At 41.8% G+C, this 17,655-nt stretch overlaps 1 protein-coding gene across 1 annotated transcript in view; it reads left to right on the top strand.

Moving 5' to 3' along the window:
• The window catches only part of Susd1 (sushi domain containing 1), a 133,652-nt gene extending 116,228 nt beyond the window's left edge, over window positions 1–17,424 (top strand). The window contains exons 14-17 of the mRNA XM_013513298.1: window positions 459–717; window positions 3,559–3,598; window positions 12,381–12,474; window positions 13,013–17,424. Coding sequence (XP_013368752.1) covers window positions 459–717; window positions 3,559–3,598; window positions 12,381–12,474; window position 13,013 — 394 coding nt within the window. The 3' untranslated portion in view covers window positions 13,014–17,424. The remainder of the gene's footprint in view (window positions 1–458; window positions 718–3,558; window positions 3,599–12,380; window positions 12,475–13,012) is intronic.
• Window positions 17,425–17,655: the final 231 nt, after the last annotated feature.

Here is a 17,655-nt window from a genome sequence, read left to right on the forward strand (position 1 = left end):
TTTCAAGTTGCCACATGATGGCCTGGAGACTTTTTCAGACTTAGTACACTAACTATTGTAGGCAGTTGGCCTCCATGTGACTGCTAAAACCTTTCCACTGCTTGGCTTTGCTTCCCCACGTGAAAATCACTGATTAGATCAGCCATATGACAGACACACAGGGCAGCAGTACATGCAACAACTTCTCCTAGCTAAGAAGGCAGCTCTGTGTTGCGAGAACTTGCAGAATCACTCACCAGTGTCGTCTGCTTTGGCATCCTGGGTTGATTTGGAGTTTCATGACTGTTGGAACTGTCAGATGGTAAATGCCATGTGGGCCAGGACTTTTGCTTGTCCAGTGTTGGGTCCCCAGTGCCTTTGAAAAGTGCTTATATCAGAATAGGAGCTCAGTACACATGAATAAATGAATGAATCCTCCACACAAAGATCTGATAAGACATTTTTCTTTTTCCTTCCAGTTCATATCAAGTATTGGTGCTTCCACTGGCCCTCCAAAGCATTTTTTCCTGTGATTATGAACGGGCCGCCTCATTCTTTAGCAATGCCTCCGATACTGATGGATATGTGGCAGCAGAGCTACTGGCCAAAGATGTTGCAGATGATACCATGGAGATATCTATTGGAGATAGGCTATACTATGGGAAATATTATAATGCACCCTTGAAAACAGGGAATGATTACCATATTGTATTACGAATCACACGTGAATGGAATGAGGTATAGTTCTTTAAATGCTCTTATGAACTCGGTATTTTCTTCTCTGTATGAAATTTAAATGTTTGAACACATGTTTTCCTAGTTTTTGAGATGCACATTGCATGTAGTAACCGCCGGAATGTGTTCTTGACTCTTAGGTCGAATGCTTTGTCTGTTTAAAGAATGGGCAGATGAAACCCTTATATCCTTACCAGGAACTTGATGGATCTGCATTTGCACTGATGTGGTTTGGGTTCTTCTTAAGCTTCACACGTGCCCTTCATTCTGTCCCACTGCTGAAACCTGAGCTGGAAAGGAACAACCTGTTTTGTTTTTGTGGAAAGGGACATCTGGATAAACCCTCCTGTCAGCTCCCCTGCGCCCCTGCACCTGGGGAGCAGGTGGGAAGGGCAGATGAGCACACGTCTTTGGCTGTGTCCTAGGCCCCACTCTTCCTTCTTTTGTCCTCAGAAGGACTGTGCTTTTCAAGCGTTGGTTCTTTCATGAGACCAAGACGTCAGTATTCGTTAGAAAAATATAACAAGCTAGGCAAGCAAAATAGCTAAACCCACATCAGCCAGTTTGGGATAGAAAATATTTTGGAGGAACTTTGTGATAGTTCACCTGGGCGCAGTCTAACCTTAGTGTAAATTCATATGGGTTGGTAATGGAAATTGGAAAACTTACTTTAATACTAATGAAACATCTTGACTGACACATTTGAGGCAAAAGTACGAAACCATCTCACTTGTGAGGCTCATGACATATTTAATGCAGACATTATTAAATATTGCATAGGATACAGGTTTAATGTGCCATTGACATGCTTGAAATTAAAACCAGTGGTTACTTTCAAGACTATGTCCATGGAGCAGAGAGGTTGGCAGTGCTTTGTGACTCTAATGTAGGGATTAAGAATTGAGGAGGTAAAGCCCATAACTTTACCATGGACTTTTAAAATAATAGATATCCTAGTGGGTGCGAGGTGGCATCTCACTGTGGTTTTGGCTTGCATTTCTTTAATGATTAGTGATATCAGGCATCTTTTCATGTGCTTTTTGGCCATTTGTATCTCTTCTTTGGAAAAATATATATATATTTTTTCAGGTCCTTTACTCATTTTTAAATTGAGTTGTTCGCTTTCTTGTCAGTGATTTTTTAGGAGTTCTCTATGTATCCTGGACAGTAGCCCCTAATGAGATTTGAAATTTGTACACATTGTCTTCCTTTCTGTGAGTTGCATTTTTTACTCTGATAGGGTTCTTTGATGCACAAAGGTTTTTAGTTTTGGTGAAGTACAATTTGTCTGTTTTTCCTTTTGCTTCCTGTGCCTTGTAGTCATGTTCAACAAATCACTGACAAATCTGATTTCATGAAAAGTTTCCTCCATATTGTCTCCTAAGAGTTCTATAGTTTTAAGTTTTACATTTAGGTCTCTGATTCATTTTGAATTAATTTTGTACACAGTGTTAGGTAAGGGTTTGACTTTTTAAAAAATTTGAATATGCACTTTTCCAATACTAAGTCTTCTTGTAAACACTTTTACTTGTTGAATTCAAGCGTTCACTTCTGGGCTCTGTATTCTATTTCATTGATTTACATGCCTGTCTTTATGCGAGCGCTGCACGGCTTTTTGTTTTGTTTTTGAGATGGAGTCTTGCTACATTGTCTAGGCCAGCACTGAACTCATAGTCTTCCTGCCTCAGCCTCTCAAATAGCTGGGATTACAGGTGCGCACCAGTGCATCTAGCAACACACTGTTTTGACTACTGTAGATATGTATACATTTTAAAATTAGGACGCATGAGCCTCCCAGCTCTCCCGTTTTGTTTTTCCTTCTGTGTACTCGTCCTAGTAGGTAGCATCACTTTGCTTCTAGTAGCTAAGAGAGAAAGCTGGGAATGATTCTTATCTCCTCCCTTTTTCTTACCTTCTTGTCCAATCCATCGTACATTGTATCAGTTCTATCACCTTTCTGCTACTTAAAATATGCCTTCTTTTATTTTTTCACCAGTGTTGCTCCGCCTTTGACACCTGTTCTCTAAACATCAGTATTCTAGCTCATCTGCCTCTTATTTCTGCCCATCTCTTAGCTCTATGCTGTTGTCAGGATGAGTTTTGTAAAATGCACATCTCATCAAGGCACTTCAGTTTAATGAGCTTCCTGCTTCAGCAGGCCCCTGTTTCTCTGCTTTAATATATTCAGTTCCCTAGTAACCACCTTGCAATTTGAGGTCCCTTTGCTCTCCAGTGCCTTGAAACACATCCTTCACTCCATTCCTAATCTCTGTATTTATAGTTTTCTCTTTTTAAATTTTTTTTGGGGTGGGTACCGGGAGTCAAACGCAGGACCTTGCACTTGCCAGGCAGGCGCCTCTGCCGCTGAATGTTCCTCTTGCGTTTATCCTGGTTTGTGGATGATAGTATGCCGGGTATCATCCAGAGAGGTGAATAAACTTGCCTGTAATGTGCTTCACCGCTTCTTCTGGAACCTAGATGTCACTGCGGAATCTTTTTCACCATAGTTCTCTAGGCCATCAGTGCTAGTTGCTCAGAACGGGCGATGGGGAAGGAAGCTCTTGCTATTCTGTTGTTTACCCATGGTATGTGGCTTCTGCGATCTACTGGAAACCTATGGAAGTGATCTCTAGGGTCATCTCTGTACCTGTTACTCGTGCCAGACCCTTGAACACCTGTGATATATAGGTGAACTGTAAGCTGTTAGAGCTGGATGGATTTCAAAGCTTCCGTTAAATTCAAGTTAAGATGTTAAATTTGAGTCTCAGAAGGCTTTGGCCTCCGAATTATATCATTGAGGTGGACACTATGTGCCACCTGATGTGCTGCTGTTTTCCTTTGCAGGTGAGAAGATACTCCTGTGCAGTTCTGGCCCAGGTGACAGGTAAAACTATTTTCTGCCTATGAATGTTCTCTTATATCTCCCTTGTTCAACCTGCAGCAGCAAGTTTATGTTGAGTCTCTTTTTAAATTGTCACAGGTGACAAAAACCTAACTCTTACTATCTTAAGCTACAAGTCATAGTTGAAAAGCGTGGGGGGACTTACAGAATTATACAGATCCCTGTACTGCCGGGCCTCCAGGGACTGGGACTGGGATCTCAGCACTGTGACTGGGCTCTTCCTTTCTGTCTGCTTCTTGTTTCTGCTTTCTTTGTGAGTTGGCGTCTTCTCTTTTCTACTGCAGGTCGTGCAGGCCTCAGCTTCTTTGGCTGAACAACTTTAGTGGGGACAGAAAGGTTGCTTTTAAAATATAGGAATGGAGTCTTTTCTCCTAGGTTAAGGCAGTGGAGGAGTGACTGCTTATACGAGGTGGAGAACTATAATCAATCTATCTTGGATTTTGGCAAGAATAGAATAGAACAGTGTAATCAGTACCTCCACCAGGCTTAAGAAGGGAGTAAGATGCCTATTAAGAAAAGATCACAAGAAAACATGTTTACACACCAAAGCCAGAGCTATAGCAATCTACTGCCTTCTTCTGTTTGGCTGTGTAATGTGTTCACAGTCACATACTCAGTCACACGCTACATAATGACATTTCAGTTAATGATCGACCACATAAACAACAATGGTCCCATAAGATTATGTCACTGAGAGATGTCGCAGCCATCTTATTTATGTATTTTCTGTGATTACACAATGACAAAATTACCAGCGACATGTTTCTCAGAACGTATCTCTGTCATTAAGAGGTACCTCATTGTAATATGGTGGACCCTCAAGTTACAGCTGGCCTGACTTACAAACAGCGTGGGCTATGACAAGAATTTTAGTTTTAACTTGCGACCCAAGTCTTGGAGTTACAACCTGAATGCTGGGCCGCTTGTGCTTCCAGATGGTCTCAGATATGGATTTAAGCCTTAAAGAGTTCTGGAAGGAACATCACAACATCCTTTCCTGTATGGGGTCAATGGAGAAATCTTGGGCTGGTGTCTCTCTGAGGACACTGAGATCCGCCTGTATACGGGAGAGAGACTTTGACAGCTGTGTAGGAGAGCCTGAGCCTTTAACTGACAACTTGAGTTACAACCAGCACTGGGGAACGAATTGCATCTGTAAGTTTGGGCCCACTGTAATAGGGAAAACATCCTCCATTCACAGAATGGAACTATCCTACATACAATAAAAACTAGAGTCCTGGAGAAAGACAGTTGAAAGTCTGGTTACTACATCCGGCAACAAGACCAGGCATCTTGGAAATGGTATTTTCTTGATCAAATCCAGATGTGCTTTTTAGGATCCATTTAGCAATCTACAACCAAATGGAAAGTTTAACCATTAAAGGGAAAACCTGGATAACTACAATAAACACTCTTATTTAGAAAGGAAGAAAAGATAAAGCAACATGCAGTAGTCAGGGGCTCCAGGACACCTCCTACTGGGCAGGTAATGCAATCCTCATCTGCCCTGCAGCAGAAAGGGCCATTTGGTCGGTCAGTCTGCCTAACAGGAAAATGTCCCTTGTCCTCCAAAGCCTTTCCTAAGGAACACAGTGGGAAGGATTTCTGCTGGGAACGTACAGTTTAAACCTTCTACTCCACATGGGCGGAGTTATCCAGGAGTGGGAGATCCCTAGGGATTGAGCAATTGTCACTCTTTGTTTGCCAGGCTGGGGACTTCCCTGGCAGTAGATTTTTTTAAACAAACTAACAGGCAGCCGTCCAGTATATTCAGTTCCCAGGAATTTCAGTAGTTTGTAGCTAATACTAGAAATATTGTCAAGTTTATGACCTTGGAATCTGGAACTTTTCCTTGTGGTTTATGAGTTCTTGGAACGAGCTGAGGAATTTTGTCTTCCGCCCACACTATCATTTTTACGCCTTACATCCTGTCCCTTGCCTCAGAGCAACATAGCACAATAGGCTGGCATGGTGATTTAATGGCTTTCAGGAGGATTGCAGTGGATGGCACCTTACAGTGGGGATCTGTCACCCTGTCAGGGAGCAGAGGATATTGTGCCGGAAGTGTAAAGAAGGGGCAGGGATAGTAAGCTTCCTCTATTTTTCCGCTTCTCCCCTAATCTTATTTCCCATTGTTTTATCTCTACTCAAACCCTCTTCAACAAGGGCAGGGGAGTTGGCTTTTCAGCTGAGCAAGGCAAATCACCTGACCATCAGCCATCTTGGCTTGCTGGTCACCGGGCAACTCATGACCCTCTTAACAAAGATGTGTATTGTTCTCTTTCTGTGTGAAGATGGGCCAGGCTCCTATCTTGAAAAGGTTTAATGAAGGGCATAAGAAACAATCAGTAACATTGAAGGACTTCTTGCCAGTCCAGTCCTTAAAGCTCTAGGGGTGGGAATGGAGTTCTCATAAGGAAGAGGTGCTTTTGTAGAAGAATTAAGATGTGTAAGCTTTCAGACACAGAAATAATAGCTCCCAGAATCCACTCCACTCAGCAACTGTTTGATACAGTTGGAAGACATTCAAATTGGGTCAAAGAAATAACCAGAGTGCTGGCTTCAGTCTTTCTGCTGTGATTAAGTCAATAGGAAGCATTTTGCTTTGAGAATTTCTTAAGTGGCTTTTGGCAGTGCCCTTTTCCCGCACTGAACTTCAGAACCGCTGCTGAAAGAGAATTTGATCCTTTGCATCCAAACCATCAGAAAGCTCTGGCAGATAATAGAAAACCCACTGTTAAGTGGAAATTCTAAAAGACATTCCATGATATATTTATCTGTGTATAAGCTTCACCAGTTTGGGCGCTTATCTCTGGAAGCCCTTTGCAGAAAATTTTGGAGACTGACACTTCAGAAATTTGGAGAATGGTGGATCCAAGTTAGTTCTGACATTGTTCCTGTTCACCCATGCCCACCTCAGCCCCATCCTGGCCTGTGCTCAGTGATGAATTGTGCAGTTTACTTTTTGCTCCTGGATTGTCTTATAACCGAAAAGAGCTTTGATGTGATTACCAGGGACCGGCAGTTGGTTTGATGGCAAATGAAGAGGCCTGGCTTCCTTGCCTGAGTGAAGCTGCTAATCAGCTAAGTGCCTTTGAAATGTTTAATTTGGCCAGTTCTTAGTTACTTCTGTCTGGGCCCTCTGAGATCTCTTCTAGCCACAAAGTACTGTAAGTCTATGATTTCTTGAGTCATTGGGATGATAATAAGCTGTAATCAGGGAACATTGTCCAATCACAGGCCTGAAAACTCTGAGTCATTAGTGACTACTCCTTGCTGTCTTTCAGCCTACATGCTGTACTGGTTTCCATTTCTGTGTTCACGCCTTCATCTATAGCACAGGCTTTCATCCCTGTAGCATAGGTGGCTGGTAAACCCTGCCTGTTCATCTGTCGTCGCAAGAATTCAGGATTTCCTTCTTCAGCCTCCTCACCACCACCTGACTCATTTCTAAATGGCAGCACTAATTTTATTATTTCTTTTTATACTTTTTCTATGCTTCCGCATTACTTTTAAGCCTGGATTTTAAGGTATCTGTTTGACACCTCTGTACTGTCTAATTGCTTCTCTGTGCCACTCAGACTGATGTACCAAGCTGGATGTGGTCCACGTCTTTTCTCTTTAACTTCGTTGCTCACACAGTGACTTGATTACTTCCACTGTATTGTCTTCTAACCAGCCTGTGACTACTTATTACCCTCACACCTGTTCTTCAAGATTAAAACCAAACGCTACCTCCTCCCTGAAGCTTTTTACATTTCCCTGACGGGGCAGGATCTCCCTCTCGCCCTCTCTTTCTGCCATACTGTAGAGCAACTGGTAGGCACTTACCTTCACCTATTACATTCCAGACCCTTCTGCGTGAGCATTAGAAGAGTTGGGATAACACTTGCACACATTAGGTGGTCAGTCAGAATGTACTGAATTGGGGCGAGTGTCTACCAGGTACCCAGCAGTCAGTTTTGTGGGAAGTGAAGGATAGTAGGTGCAGTATTTATCAAATTAAATAAGCCTGAGAAGATTTGCAGTGTGGACCCTAAGGGTTCCACGTTAATGATTCAACCAACTATAGACCAACAATATTTGGAAAAAAATGCATTTAAGGCTGAGGATGTAAAGTGGTAGAGTGCTTGCCTAGCATGCATGAGCCTTGGGTTTTGTCCCCAGCAGTGAAGGAAAAAAGAATTATATCTGTACCAAACATGCAGAGACAGTTTTTCTTGTCATTATTCCCTAAACAGTACTATTTGCACGGCATTTACAATGTGTTAGATAGTATAAATAATGTAGAGATGATTTAAAGGGTATGAGAGGAAGTGGATAGGTTATATGCAAATACAACATTATTTTATAGCATATTTTCTATTCTTGGAGGGTCTTGGAACCAATCTTCCATGGATACTGAGAAATGACTGTATATATGTAGATACACACAGATTTCATTTTATTATTTTAAGTGGGAAAATTTATTGGAGAATAGGAATTGGGTATAGGGAACAGGAATAGCTCCTGAGCTACAGGAGGGATTGGAATGGGTTGCCCACACATTTCATTTTAAACTTTCACAGTTGTGACAGGCAGAATTGTAAGGTACCCCTTCCAAATTCCTGGCCCCTGATATGTGCCTACCTTCTTTTGCCTATTCAATCAAAGATGACTACTTTGAAGAGATTTTAAAGATGTAACCAAAGTCCCCAATAAGGCACTTATTTCTTTGGGCCTCACCTAATTCCATGAACCTGGGCCTGGAGGTCAGGGACAGGCAAGATCAGCACCACAGGGTGAGATGGCTTTGACACAGGGCCATTCTTGTGCTAGCTTTGGCGATGGAGAGGGCCGCCGTCTCCCTCTTGGTGGCCTGTAGGAACTGGGTGTGACTCCCAGTGGGTAGCCAGGAAGAAAATGGGGACTTAGTTCTACAAATGGAAGAAAACAAATTTAGCTGACAACCGGAATGAGTTTGGGAGTCGAATTTTCTCCAGAGCCTCCAGACTGAAATGCAGCCCTCTTGATACCTACAGTTCAACCTCATGAGATCCTGAGCAGAGAACCAATCACAGTATGCCTGTTCTGAACTACAGAATTGTGAGCTAACAAATGGTTATTGCTACCTAAATTTATGGTGATTTGTTAAAAACGAATACAATGGTAATGCTGATTTATCAAGTACTACTAAATTAGTTTTCTACTTCGATCTCCCTGGCTACCTCTTGCTTAGTAGGGAACTCCAGGGAGAAGGTAGTATAATGGCAAAGAGAAGTTGAACACACTACATATAAGTCACGGCACTGTTTATACCATTTGGTGAATAGAATCATTGCTTTCTGAAAATGACTGTGCCTGTCTACATTTATGGAAAAAATTTCCATACCCATAAGAAAGTCTTCAAGATGTCACAAGTCTGAGTGTAGGACTAGAGTCTTTCCAACTTCCTTTTGAGCACTTGTGATATTTCCATCAATGAAAGGGCAAGAAGGAACCCCAAAACTCCTGAGCACTAGCCTTCTTGAGGGAGCTGCCATGAAGAGAATGATACAGTATCGAAGGACTTAAATTCTCCAGGAGTGAGTAACTGATTGGGCTATGGCACATAAGCCATTCACTTGGGTTTCTAAAAGAATATCCTACATGTGATTCAAAGAGAAACAAGCAAGATTCCATCACATGAGACCATGGAAGGGATGATAGCCAGAAAAAGACAAGGCTACAAAAAAATCACCATTCAAATTAGCCAGTTGTAAGTTTTCTTAGTAAGAAATTCATGCGTGATGTTCCTAAAGAAGCCTGTGTGGCTACCCTCATGAGTGCTCTGGTAGTTTTTCACAGTACACAAAAAAGACATAAAACCCAGAACTGTTCTACCAGCAAGAGTCATGCCTGGAGCCAAAATCTACATGGTGCTCTGCAGAACAAATAAGGATCATTTGTCAGTACTTGTGTCTAGAGTGAGGAGTAGCTGGGTCCATTGCTTAGGGTGGATCCTGCTGGTGGAGAGCCAAGAGAAAGTCAGGTTCCTTGACTTTTACTTTACTTCTACGCCATTGCTTGGGAGGGCATCTGTGAAAGCAAGCAAAGAGCTAACTAATCTGTGTAGGGTCAAGTCTTTCCGCCTAGTTGAAGCTCATTCTAGCAAGTTCACATGGTTTTTAAATGAAATACATAAACAATCTTTAAGTGTGATATGTGGAAGCCGAGAGACATGCCTCCGGGAGAAGCAGGAGCAGTGCACACAAGCCCGTGCGGGATCACTGAGAGCCCCCTGGTCAGGCTGCACGCCTTTTCTTCTGACCCAGTGTCACTCACTGGTCAGGGAAGTATGACAGAGATAATGTATTTTGACTCGTGGACAATGTGGGGACATGATGGCCATCTGTACGCTTAGACACGGGCTGGTTAACTATGTAAAGTTGACATCAATTCATGAATTGATATAAAACCCAGAGGTATGCAAAATATGAATCCCTGTCCACAGTCATCTTCAGTTCAATGTTTTTATTAAAGATTACAAATATAAATCATGAGTGTGTAAAGGGAGAAATGATGACAAAAGCTGAGAGGAATGCTGCATAGATTGAATGAAACAAGCAGGGAATGAAAGTCCCAGCCTACCAGCCCCTTCCCCCAACTCCAGTGCTGTCTTTTCTCTTAAAAAAGCAAAAACTTAGCTAATTTGGTGTACAAAAATGGTATCTCAGTGTTTTAATTTACATTTTCATTACTTCTGGGAGAGTAATGGAAGATTTATCGATTCTCCAATCATGTTTTATATGTAAATTTGCATATTCTTTGCATAGAGTTTGCTCATTTTGTTTTTGAGTTGTCTTTTTCCTTACTAACTTGAAGTGCTGTCTGTTTGCTAACCCCTTGCTTATTATTCCAAATATTTTACCTAGTTTGCCATTTACCTTTTAAAACCTTTCTTCTGGTAGTTTTTGATGTGTGAAGCATATTGTTTCTAATATAGCTAAGTCTCTTACTCGCTGAAGACTTCTGCATTAACAAATAGCTTTAGAAAATTCTTACTCACTTTAAATTACAAATTCACTAACATTTTCAAATTCTTTTGGGTTTCACTTTAAACCTTTAATCCATTTGGATTTCATTTGGTATATTAGCTGTAGTGATCAAAATTATTCTAAGTGGCTAACCAATTTTCTCCACACTAGTTACAAATTATCATTTTCCCAGTGATGTGAAATGGTAGCTTAATCATAACAACAATCATTAAGATAGCTAACATTTGCTTATTTCTTACTCTATGCCAGCTACTGTTGTAACATGTATTAACTCATTAATTTGTCACAACCACCCTGTAAGATAGGTACTGTTGCGATCGTTTTCATGTTATTATAGCATCCTGAAGTGCAGAAACTGAGGCATCGAAGGACAGAATTACTTGCTCAAAGTCACACTGCGATGAAGAGCTGGTGTTCAGATAAACCATGAACAACCTGACGCAGCCTGATTGGAGTGTTCAAGCTTTGAAGTGATTTGATATAGTTGGCTTGTTTCTAGGCTTTCTGGTTTGATCCAGAGTATTCATTCCTGTGTTGATAGTACAATACCTTACTATTTGGTAATTCAAGTCATTCCCCTCATGCGTATGTGTATTATGCAACTCTGTTTCTTTAATATATATGAAACTAACTTCTAATTTACTCATCGCTGTTCATTCCATTTTATAATCTAGCTTCTTAGAGTGTCAAGGCCCTTCTGAATACTGCAAGCAGTCAAGGGATGTAATCCACATTTTCTGTCTCTTCATAGCCCTTTTTGAGGCAGCAGGTTCTGCCTTTGCTCTTTAAGTTGGGGTGCGCTCCATGGCTGCTCTTGCTGGTGCCAGGTGACCTGCAGAGTCCCAGTGGAAACAAACTGCTCTTAGCCCGGGTGTAGAGATCAGATCTGTGCTTACTCACTTCATGTCTTGGTTTTCCCTCTGTAAAAAGGGAATAGTAGTAAGACCCAGTGTAAAAGGTGGTTAGGAAACTTTGTAAAAGAGTTAACATTTGTGAGGCGCTTGAAGTGTTCAGTAAGTGCTTGCAGATTAAAACAGAGCCTCTGCTGCAGTCAGTGTGTAAGCTGATTCAGTCACTTGGCCCAAATGTGGGGCTCAAATGCGGATGGTTTTCAGGTTTATAACCAGGGATCCCCCTGGAGATGCTATGCGATGCTCTCCAAGTAGAATGTACACCTTTCAGAATGCTTTTACATCAATGTTCTTACTTTATCTTCATAAAAGCCTGCTGAGCAGAGCAGAGTGGTGCTGCCCTTTGTTGAGATAAGGAGAAAATGACAGGTGACTTGGTTCAACAGAAGATGTTTGTTTACTATATTTGACCACTGGGGCTAGCCAGAAGTTTTTGGAATCAAAATTCAAATGATAACAAACTGACTTCTTCCTCCAGGCAAAGGGAAACTTCCTGTAAAAAAATGTATCAGGTGTCTATACCACAGGAAATTGACAGGGAGAAGGGCCCAACACAAAGCAATACATTGTGTAGCATTTGTTTGCTTAGAAGTTCAGCTTTTCTGTCCCTTGTAACTTTGAAGTTTTACCTTCCCTTTCAGAAATGCTATGGGACTGTGGTTTCCTGGGGCTTCCCAAATTCAGGGGCTACAAAGAAACTCTGGGGCATTCTTGGGATTCTTCTTTAAATGGGCCGCAGCTGTGGGGTAAAGTGGACAGAGTATCTTTGGGTGTGCGCTTTGTGGGAGGGCCATGATATGATGCAGTGTGGGCTCAGTGTGTGGTTTCATCCCACAGGTTCGTCCCTCACAGTGGAGCAGATGCTGGGCGTTGGACTGGGCTCTGTAGCATTGGTGGTGGCTCTGGCATTCCTCTCCTTCTTGGCAGTGTGGTATGTGGGACTGTGGTCTCTGAGAAATGAGTGGTACGGAGGGGAGGAGGAGGTGAGAGTCAGCCAAACAGCTGGGGATGAGGAGGGTCAGAGGGGTGGGAGGGGAGGTTGTCCTGGCACAGCACAGCACAGCACAGTCAGCGGGTACAAGGCCTGGCTAACTGGGTGTGGTGGCGCATGCCTATAATCCCAGTACTTAGGAGGCTGAGGCAGGAGGATCACCATGAGTTTGAGGCCAACCTGGGCTACACAGTTCAAGGTCAGCCTAAACTGCACATGAGACCCTGTCTCAACACCACCCCTCCTCCCCCCGCCAAAAGAAAAGGCCTGGCTAGCCCTGCAACTCAGGGTAGGAAGGGAGATATACTCCTGACCTGAGAAAAGGACAGGGACAGCCATAGCTGCCCTGGTCATGCACAGCGGGGTGGCTGGTCTCATGCTGCTTGCCCTCCCAGCCTCCTGTAACCTACACTTAGAGACGCACGTGGGAAAAGCAAAGTGTGTTCATGACGTGTCTTCCCTTCCTCCCCATGACTAGATTGCAGATGGTGGTGCGTGGCAAAGCTGCACTGCTGTGGAGCAGATGTTCTGACAGCTTCTCAGGTGCCTACACAAAGGCCCTGTGTACATCCATCCAGAGGGCGTGTGGCACTTGCTCCATCCCCAGCCTGGCTCATTCCTGGATTCAACATGGTGGCTGTCAATGGATTCTTCCAGAAGGAGAAACTCAGGAATTACTGACCTCTTTCCTGCTCAGGACCAGTACTGTGTCTGTGAACTTGAGACCCTTGATGTCCAATGTCATATTGACCATAGGCTACAGATCACGAGAGTCTGGTGTGTGTGATGCCTGAGCATCAGCTCCTCTAGACACCTGATACACAGTAGTCTCCGTGTCCTCCTTTATAGCATCAGTGCTAATTAGCACCCATTCTTCCGGACCTGTTCTTCTGTAGGAAGCAATGAGGTAGGCTTCGGTTTATGCTAGAATTTGACTTTATGAAGGGGGTCATTCAAAAGGATAAATTAGCCCAATTCCAAGGCTCACTAACAAATGAATGGAGAAAAAAAAGAGGTTTATGGCTTCTTTCTTCTGTTTCCATTCTCTAGGATAGGCCTAGAGAATAAAGAGTATGTAGGAAGAAAAAGAGGGGTGGTAATATTGCACCGGGTCAGGGTGGAGCATATATGAATGTGGCCCTGGATTGTTGCACCTAAAAATCTTAAAAAGTAGAAAACTATTTTGTGTGTTTTCCACTGTGGGGTGTTGGTGGAGGAGGAGGCTGAGTGGTCTAGCGCTGTGGTTTGGATATGATTTGTCCCCACCAAACCTCACGTGGAAATTTGATTGTCATTTGTGCTGCTGTTGGGGAGGTAGGACCCTTAGGAGGTGATTAGAAGGTTGTCAGGACAGATGAGTGCGTTTCCTGAGTGTGACTGTGCTTGAAATGGCATGTGCTCTTACCTAAAGCTGAGCAGATGTCCGTGCCATGCCCTTGGACTTCTCAATCTACAGAACTGTGAGCCAAAATAAACCTCTTCATTCTATTACAGGTCATCCAGCCTCAGGTATTGTTATAGCAACAGAAAACAGAGGGTGCCTCCCGGGCGTGTGAGCAGATGAGGATAAGACAGGAGCAGGTGGAAACTGTCGTAAGCTGTTCTGTACCAGAAGTGGGGTGGTACATTCAGTTGGGAAAGAGAATTGGAGATGATGTCTTAACATTTGTGTATTCAGTGTCAGCTGCTGGCCCTGGCCCCACCAGCATTAGGCAGCACTAGGAGTAGTTGCCCTCTGTTCCCTGAGGCACTACCTTACACTGTAATTTAGGATTGACATTTAAAGCCCTTCTTGTTCTCATCTTAGGTGAATTATCGAGTAGGGCTCTCAATGGATTAATACCAATAGCTTTCTGCTTTTTAATATTTCTAGCTGCAACCATTCAAAAATCACATGTTTTTTTTCCACAATTTTTGAACTCAGTTTGGAATCATTACAAATTATTATAGTGTAGTAGGTCCTTGGATGAAAAAGGAGGAATTCAGGGCATCTGTAACAAAAGAGAGAATTTTCCCTCTCCCCATTTTGTTAACACTTCTGTAAACACCCTCTCTTTCTGTATCTCCCTAATTTCCCACTGTAGAATTAACTGATACAGTTGCCTGCTTGGGGCTGCAGTTGCTCCCCAAAATAGCAGTTGTCTAGATGGAGACTTAGCATAATTATCCCAGAAAGAAATCCTACTTGCTTATTATCAAAAGTTTTGGGATAAAATAACTAACTAAATATTACATCAAATAGCAACTTCTGGGCATAGTGCACAAATATAGAAACAGTTCATGTACAATTACTAAAATAGCAAAAATATGGCCTTCATCATTTCTTGCGACTGTTCCAAATTGTCATTCAGAGTTGCTCAGTATTAGTGTGTAACAGAAGCAGGTTCTGAGCATTGGTGAAAAGGATGCTTAATTTTCTTATAGTTCTTTTTTGATAGTTTTGTCATAAACATGATGACAGCTTTAAGTTCTCTAAATTTGCCTGGTAGCTTTACCATAGTACTGATTTTTCCCTTCTACGTGGATTCCTAGCTAAAGGGGAGAAATTGGTCTTCCTGGGAGACTGTAGGGTCCATTTGTACGGGTAGTGCCCTGTAGACTAAGGCATGGAGCTAGCTTGTGAGAATCACTAAATAAATCCCAATCCCACAGTGAGGATCGAGGAATGCTCTTCTCCCCATGAACTGTCTTTGGACCAGTGTATAAAAGTGAGCACTTAGATCTGGTCTGAGCTCCCTTCTAGATCAGAAAGAAAAACTGAAGAGTTTCTCAAACATGGATGCATCTTCTGTTTTTTTTTTTTTTTTTTCTGCCGCAGTTTCTGTTTATATCCTCAGTCGTACAATAGGCCCGTCCACACGCAATTTTTCATGACATCCCCGGAACAGATACGTCCGGTAGAATCAGGGTGATGAGTCTCTTTTTAGAATGGTGACATTGGTTCAGACACCTTTGTGCCTTATAGGCCAAGTCTTCAGTCAACAAGTCTAGTTTTCTTTCCAGCATTTGCTTGCTTCTGAACTAGCTACTGAGCTAATTTTTGGACAGCCTTTTTGGTTCCTGGCAAAGTGAAGCCTTTACATTTCCAAACAGCTTTCTACATATTTTAAAGTATTACCTTTACAATAGCACATGTGTCTTTTATGCCCATTTTTTCACTGTAAGGTTCCCCCTCCCTCCGCATCTCTTCCATGAGGGACCACAAACAGCAAAGCAAATGGATACAGATTGATCAGGAAAAATAGGTAAGAGTTTGTTTTCTGACTCAAGACTGGAACACTGGAAACCAGAGCAGCAGTGATTATTTTGAAATTCCACATGAGCTTGGAATAAAGTTAACGTTTAAGGTGATTTTGTAAGGAGGTAAAAAATTCTCAGTGTTCCTTTTTTGATTGCTAACCTCACACTCTGATTTTCTAGACCTTCTGTTTTTCTATGCGGTTCTTCTGAGAGAAAACCACGGGTTGTAGCAATCAACCTAATAGCCTTGAAGGGCCTTTTGCCTATGGTACTTGTTGATTAAAGCCAAGTGCCTGCTTCTAGAAGGGAAGAACAGTGTGGCCTTTCTGGTGCTCAGGTTTGTGGGCTGCCGGTGATACAATGAAGCAAATCAGTTTACAAACCTGTTGTGCTGTTGTTGCAGAGAGACCCAATGCTTTGATGGGTGTGGTGTGTATTGCCATAGCCATAATTTTTGAGTACCAAAGAAAGGGTGTCAAATGGAGTCAAATTATGTGTCACATGTTTTGTAACATGTTTTTGCTCATCGACATTTCCTGGATATGTTTTCCTTGTCAATAATGACTACGTTACAAATGTGTAACATGGGAAGTGTTACCAGATGTTCACTATCCTTATACAAGTCTGTGTGAATGTATGCGATTACCACTGAAGTTAAATTCCTAGAAGTGAAGTTGTTGGAATGAAAACTTTGTGTACTTTACCTCCTACTACATGTTGCCAGAGAAATTTCACAGAGAAACTCCTTCGGATTTCTAACAAAAGAAAGCTTCAGTACCACTAGGCATTGTTATTTTTCATCTTGATTAAGCTGGTAGGGGAAAAATGATGTTTTGATATTTTGTTTGCTTTTCTCTGACAATTTTGCATGCAGACTGGCCATTCATAACTCTGTCTTTGTGAATGGCCTTTTAAAAAAATTCAGTACTGTATTTGGCCTGTTTTTCTTGTATTGATTTGAAAAAGCTCCTTATATCATTGTAATTTTAATTATCTGCCATATGTTTTGTAAATAATTTTTGTAGCTTGTCAGTTTTAGAATGGATAACTTTGCTTTTCTTAAAACCTTGTTTGTGTTATATATTGCCATAAGAAATTTTTTAATTTTTACAGACAAATTTATCAGTCTTTTTCCTTAGTATTTTGCTTGTGGTGCCATGCTTTGAAAGACCTTCCAATGTCAAGGTAATAGTTTTGTTTCTTTTTTTTTTTAAACATTTAAACCTTCAATCTGTCTGAAATTTGTTTTAGGATGGAAATGAGGTTGGTGGGGATGAGGAGAGAGGAGTCTTTTTTTATCATTGTTAAATGTTTTAACCAGCTGTCCTATTAATATTCATTGATTGTTTCCCACTAGTGATTTGATCATATTATGAATCACATACGTAAGTCGATTTCTGAGCTTTTTCTTTCATACTGATCTACTTCTATGCCAGTACCACTTGCTGTAACTTTAAAGTAGTTTTTTAATACCAGCTAAATGTAAGTTACTACTATCTTTATGTTAATTCTCAGAGTATTCTCAGCTTTTATTACACATTTGTTTATGTATAAGTATTTATTATACATAAATCAAAGAATTACTTCGTCAAGCTCCCCATCTTCTATTTGGGGGAGATGTGTTAAATAAAGAGTACTCCTATCCCAGAACTTGGTATATGTTTCCATCTAATTGTCCTTTGTGTTCCTGCCTAGAGTATTATAGTTTTCAGCTTGCAATCTATAAATGTATTTTATTGCATATATCCACTTGTTTCATATTTTGTTATCCTGAAAGCTTGCGTCACTACCTCAGGCCCTGAAAGTGTTCGCCAAGCCTCTTACTGCCAGTGGTAGTAGTGGGAGCTCTTGTGCTTTGGTCATCTGCCATGCTTTGGTTCC

This window comes from Chinchilla lanigera, unplaced genomic scaffold, assembly GCF_000276665.1.
Source record: "Chinchilla lanigera isolate Chin_1 unplaced genomic scaffold, ChiLan1.0 scaffold00018, whole genome shotgun sequence".
Taxonomy (NCBI): domain Eukaryota; kingdom Metazoa; phylum Chordata; class Mammalia; order Rodentia; family Chinchillidae; genus Chinchilla; species Chinchilla lanigera.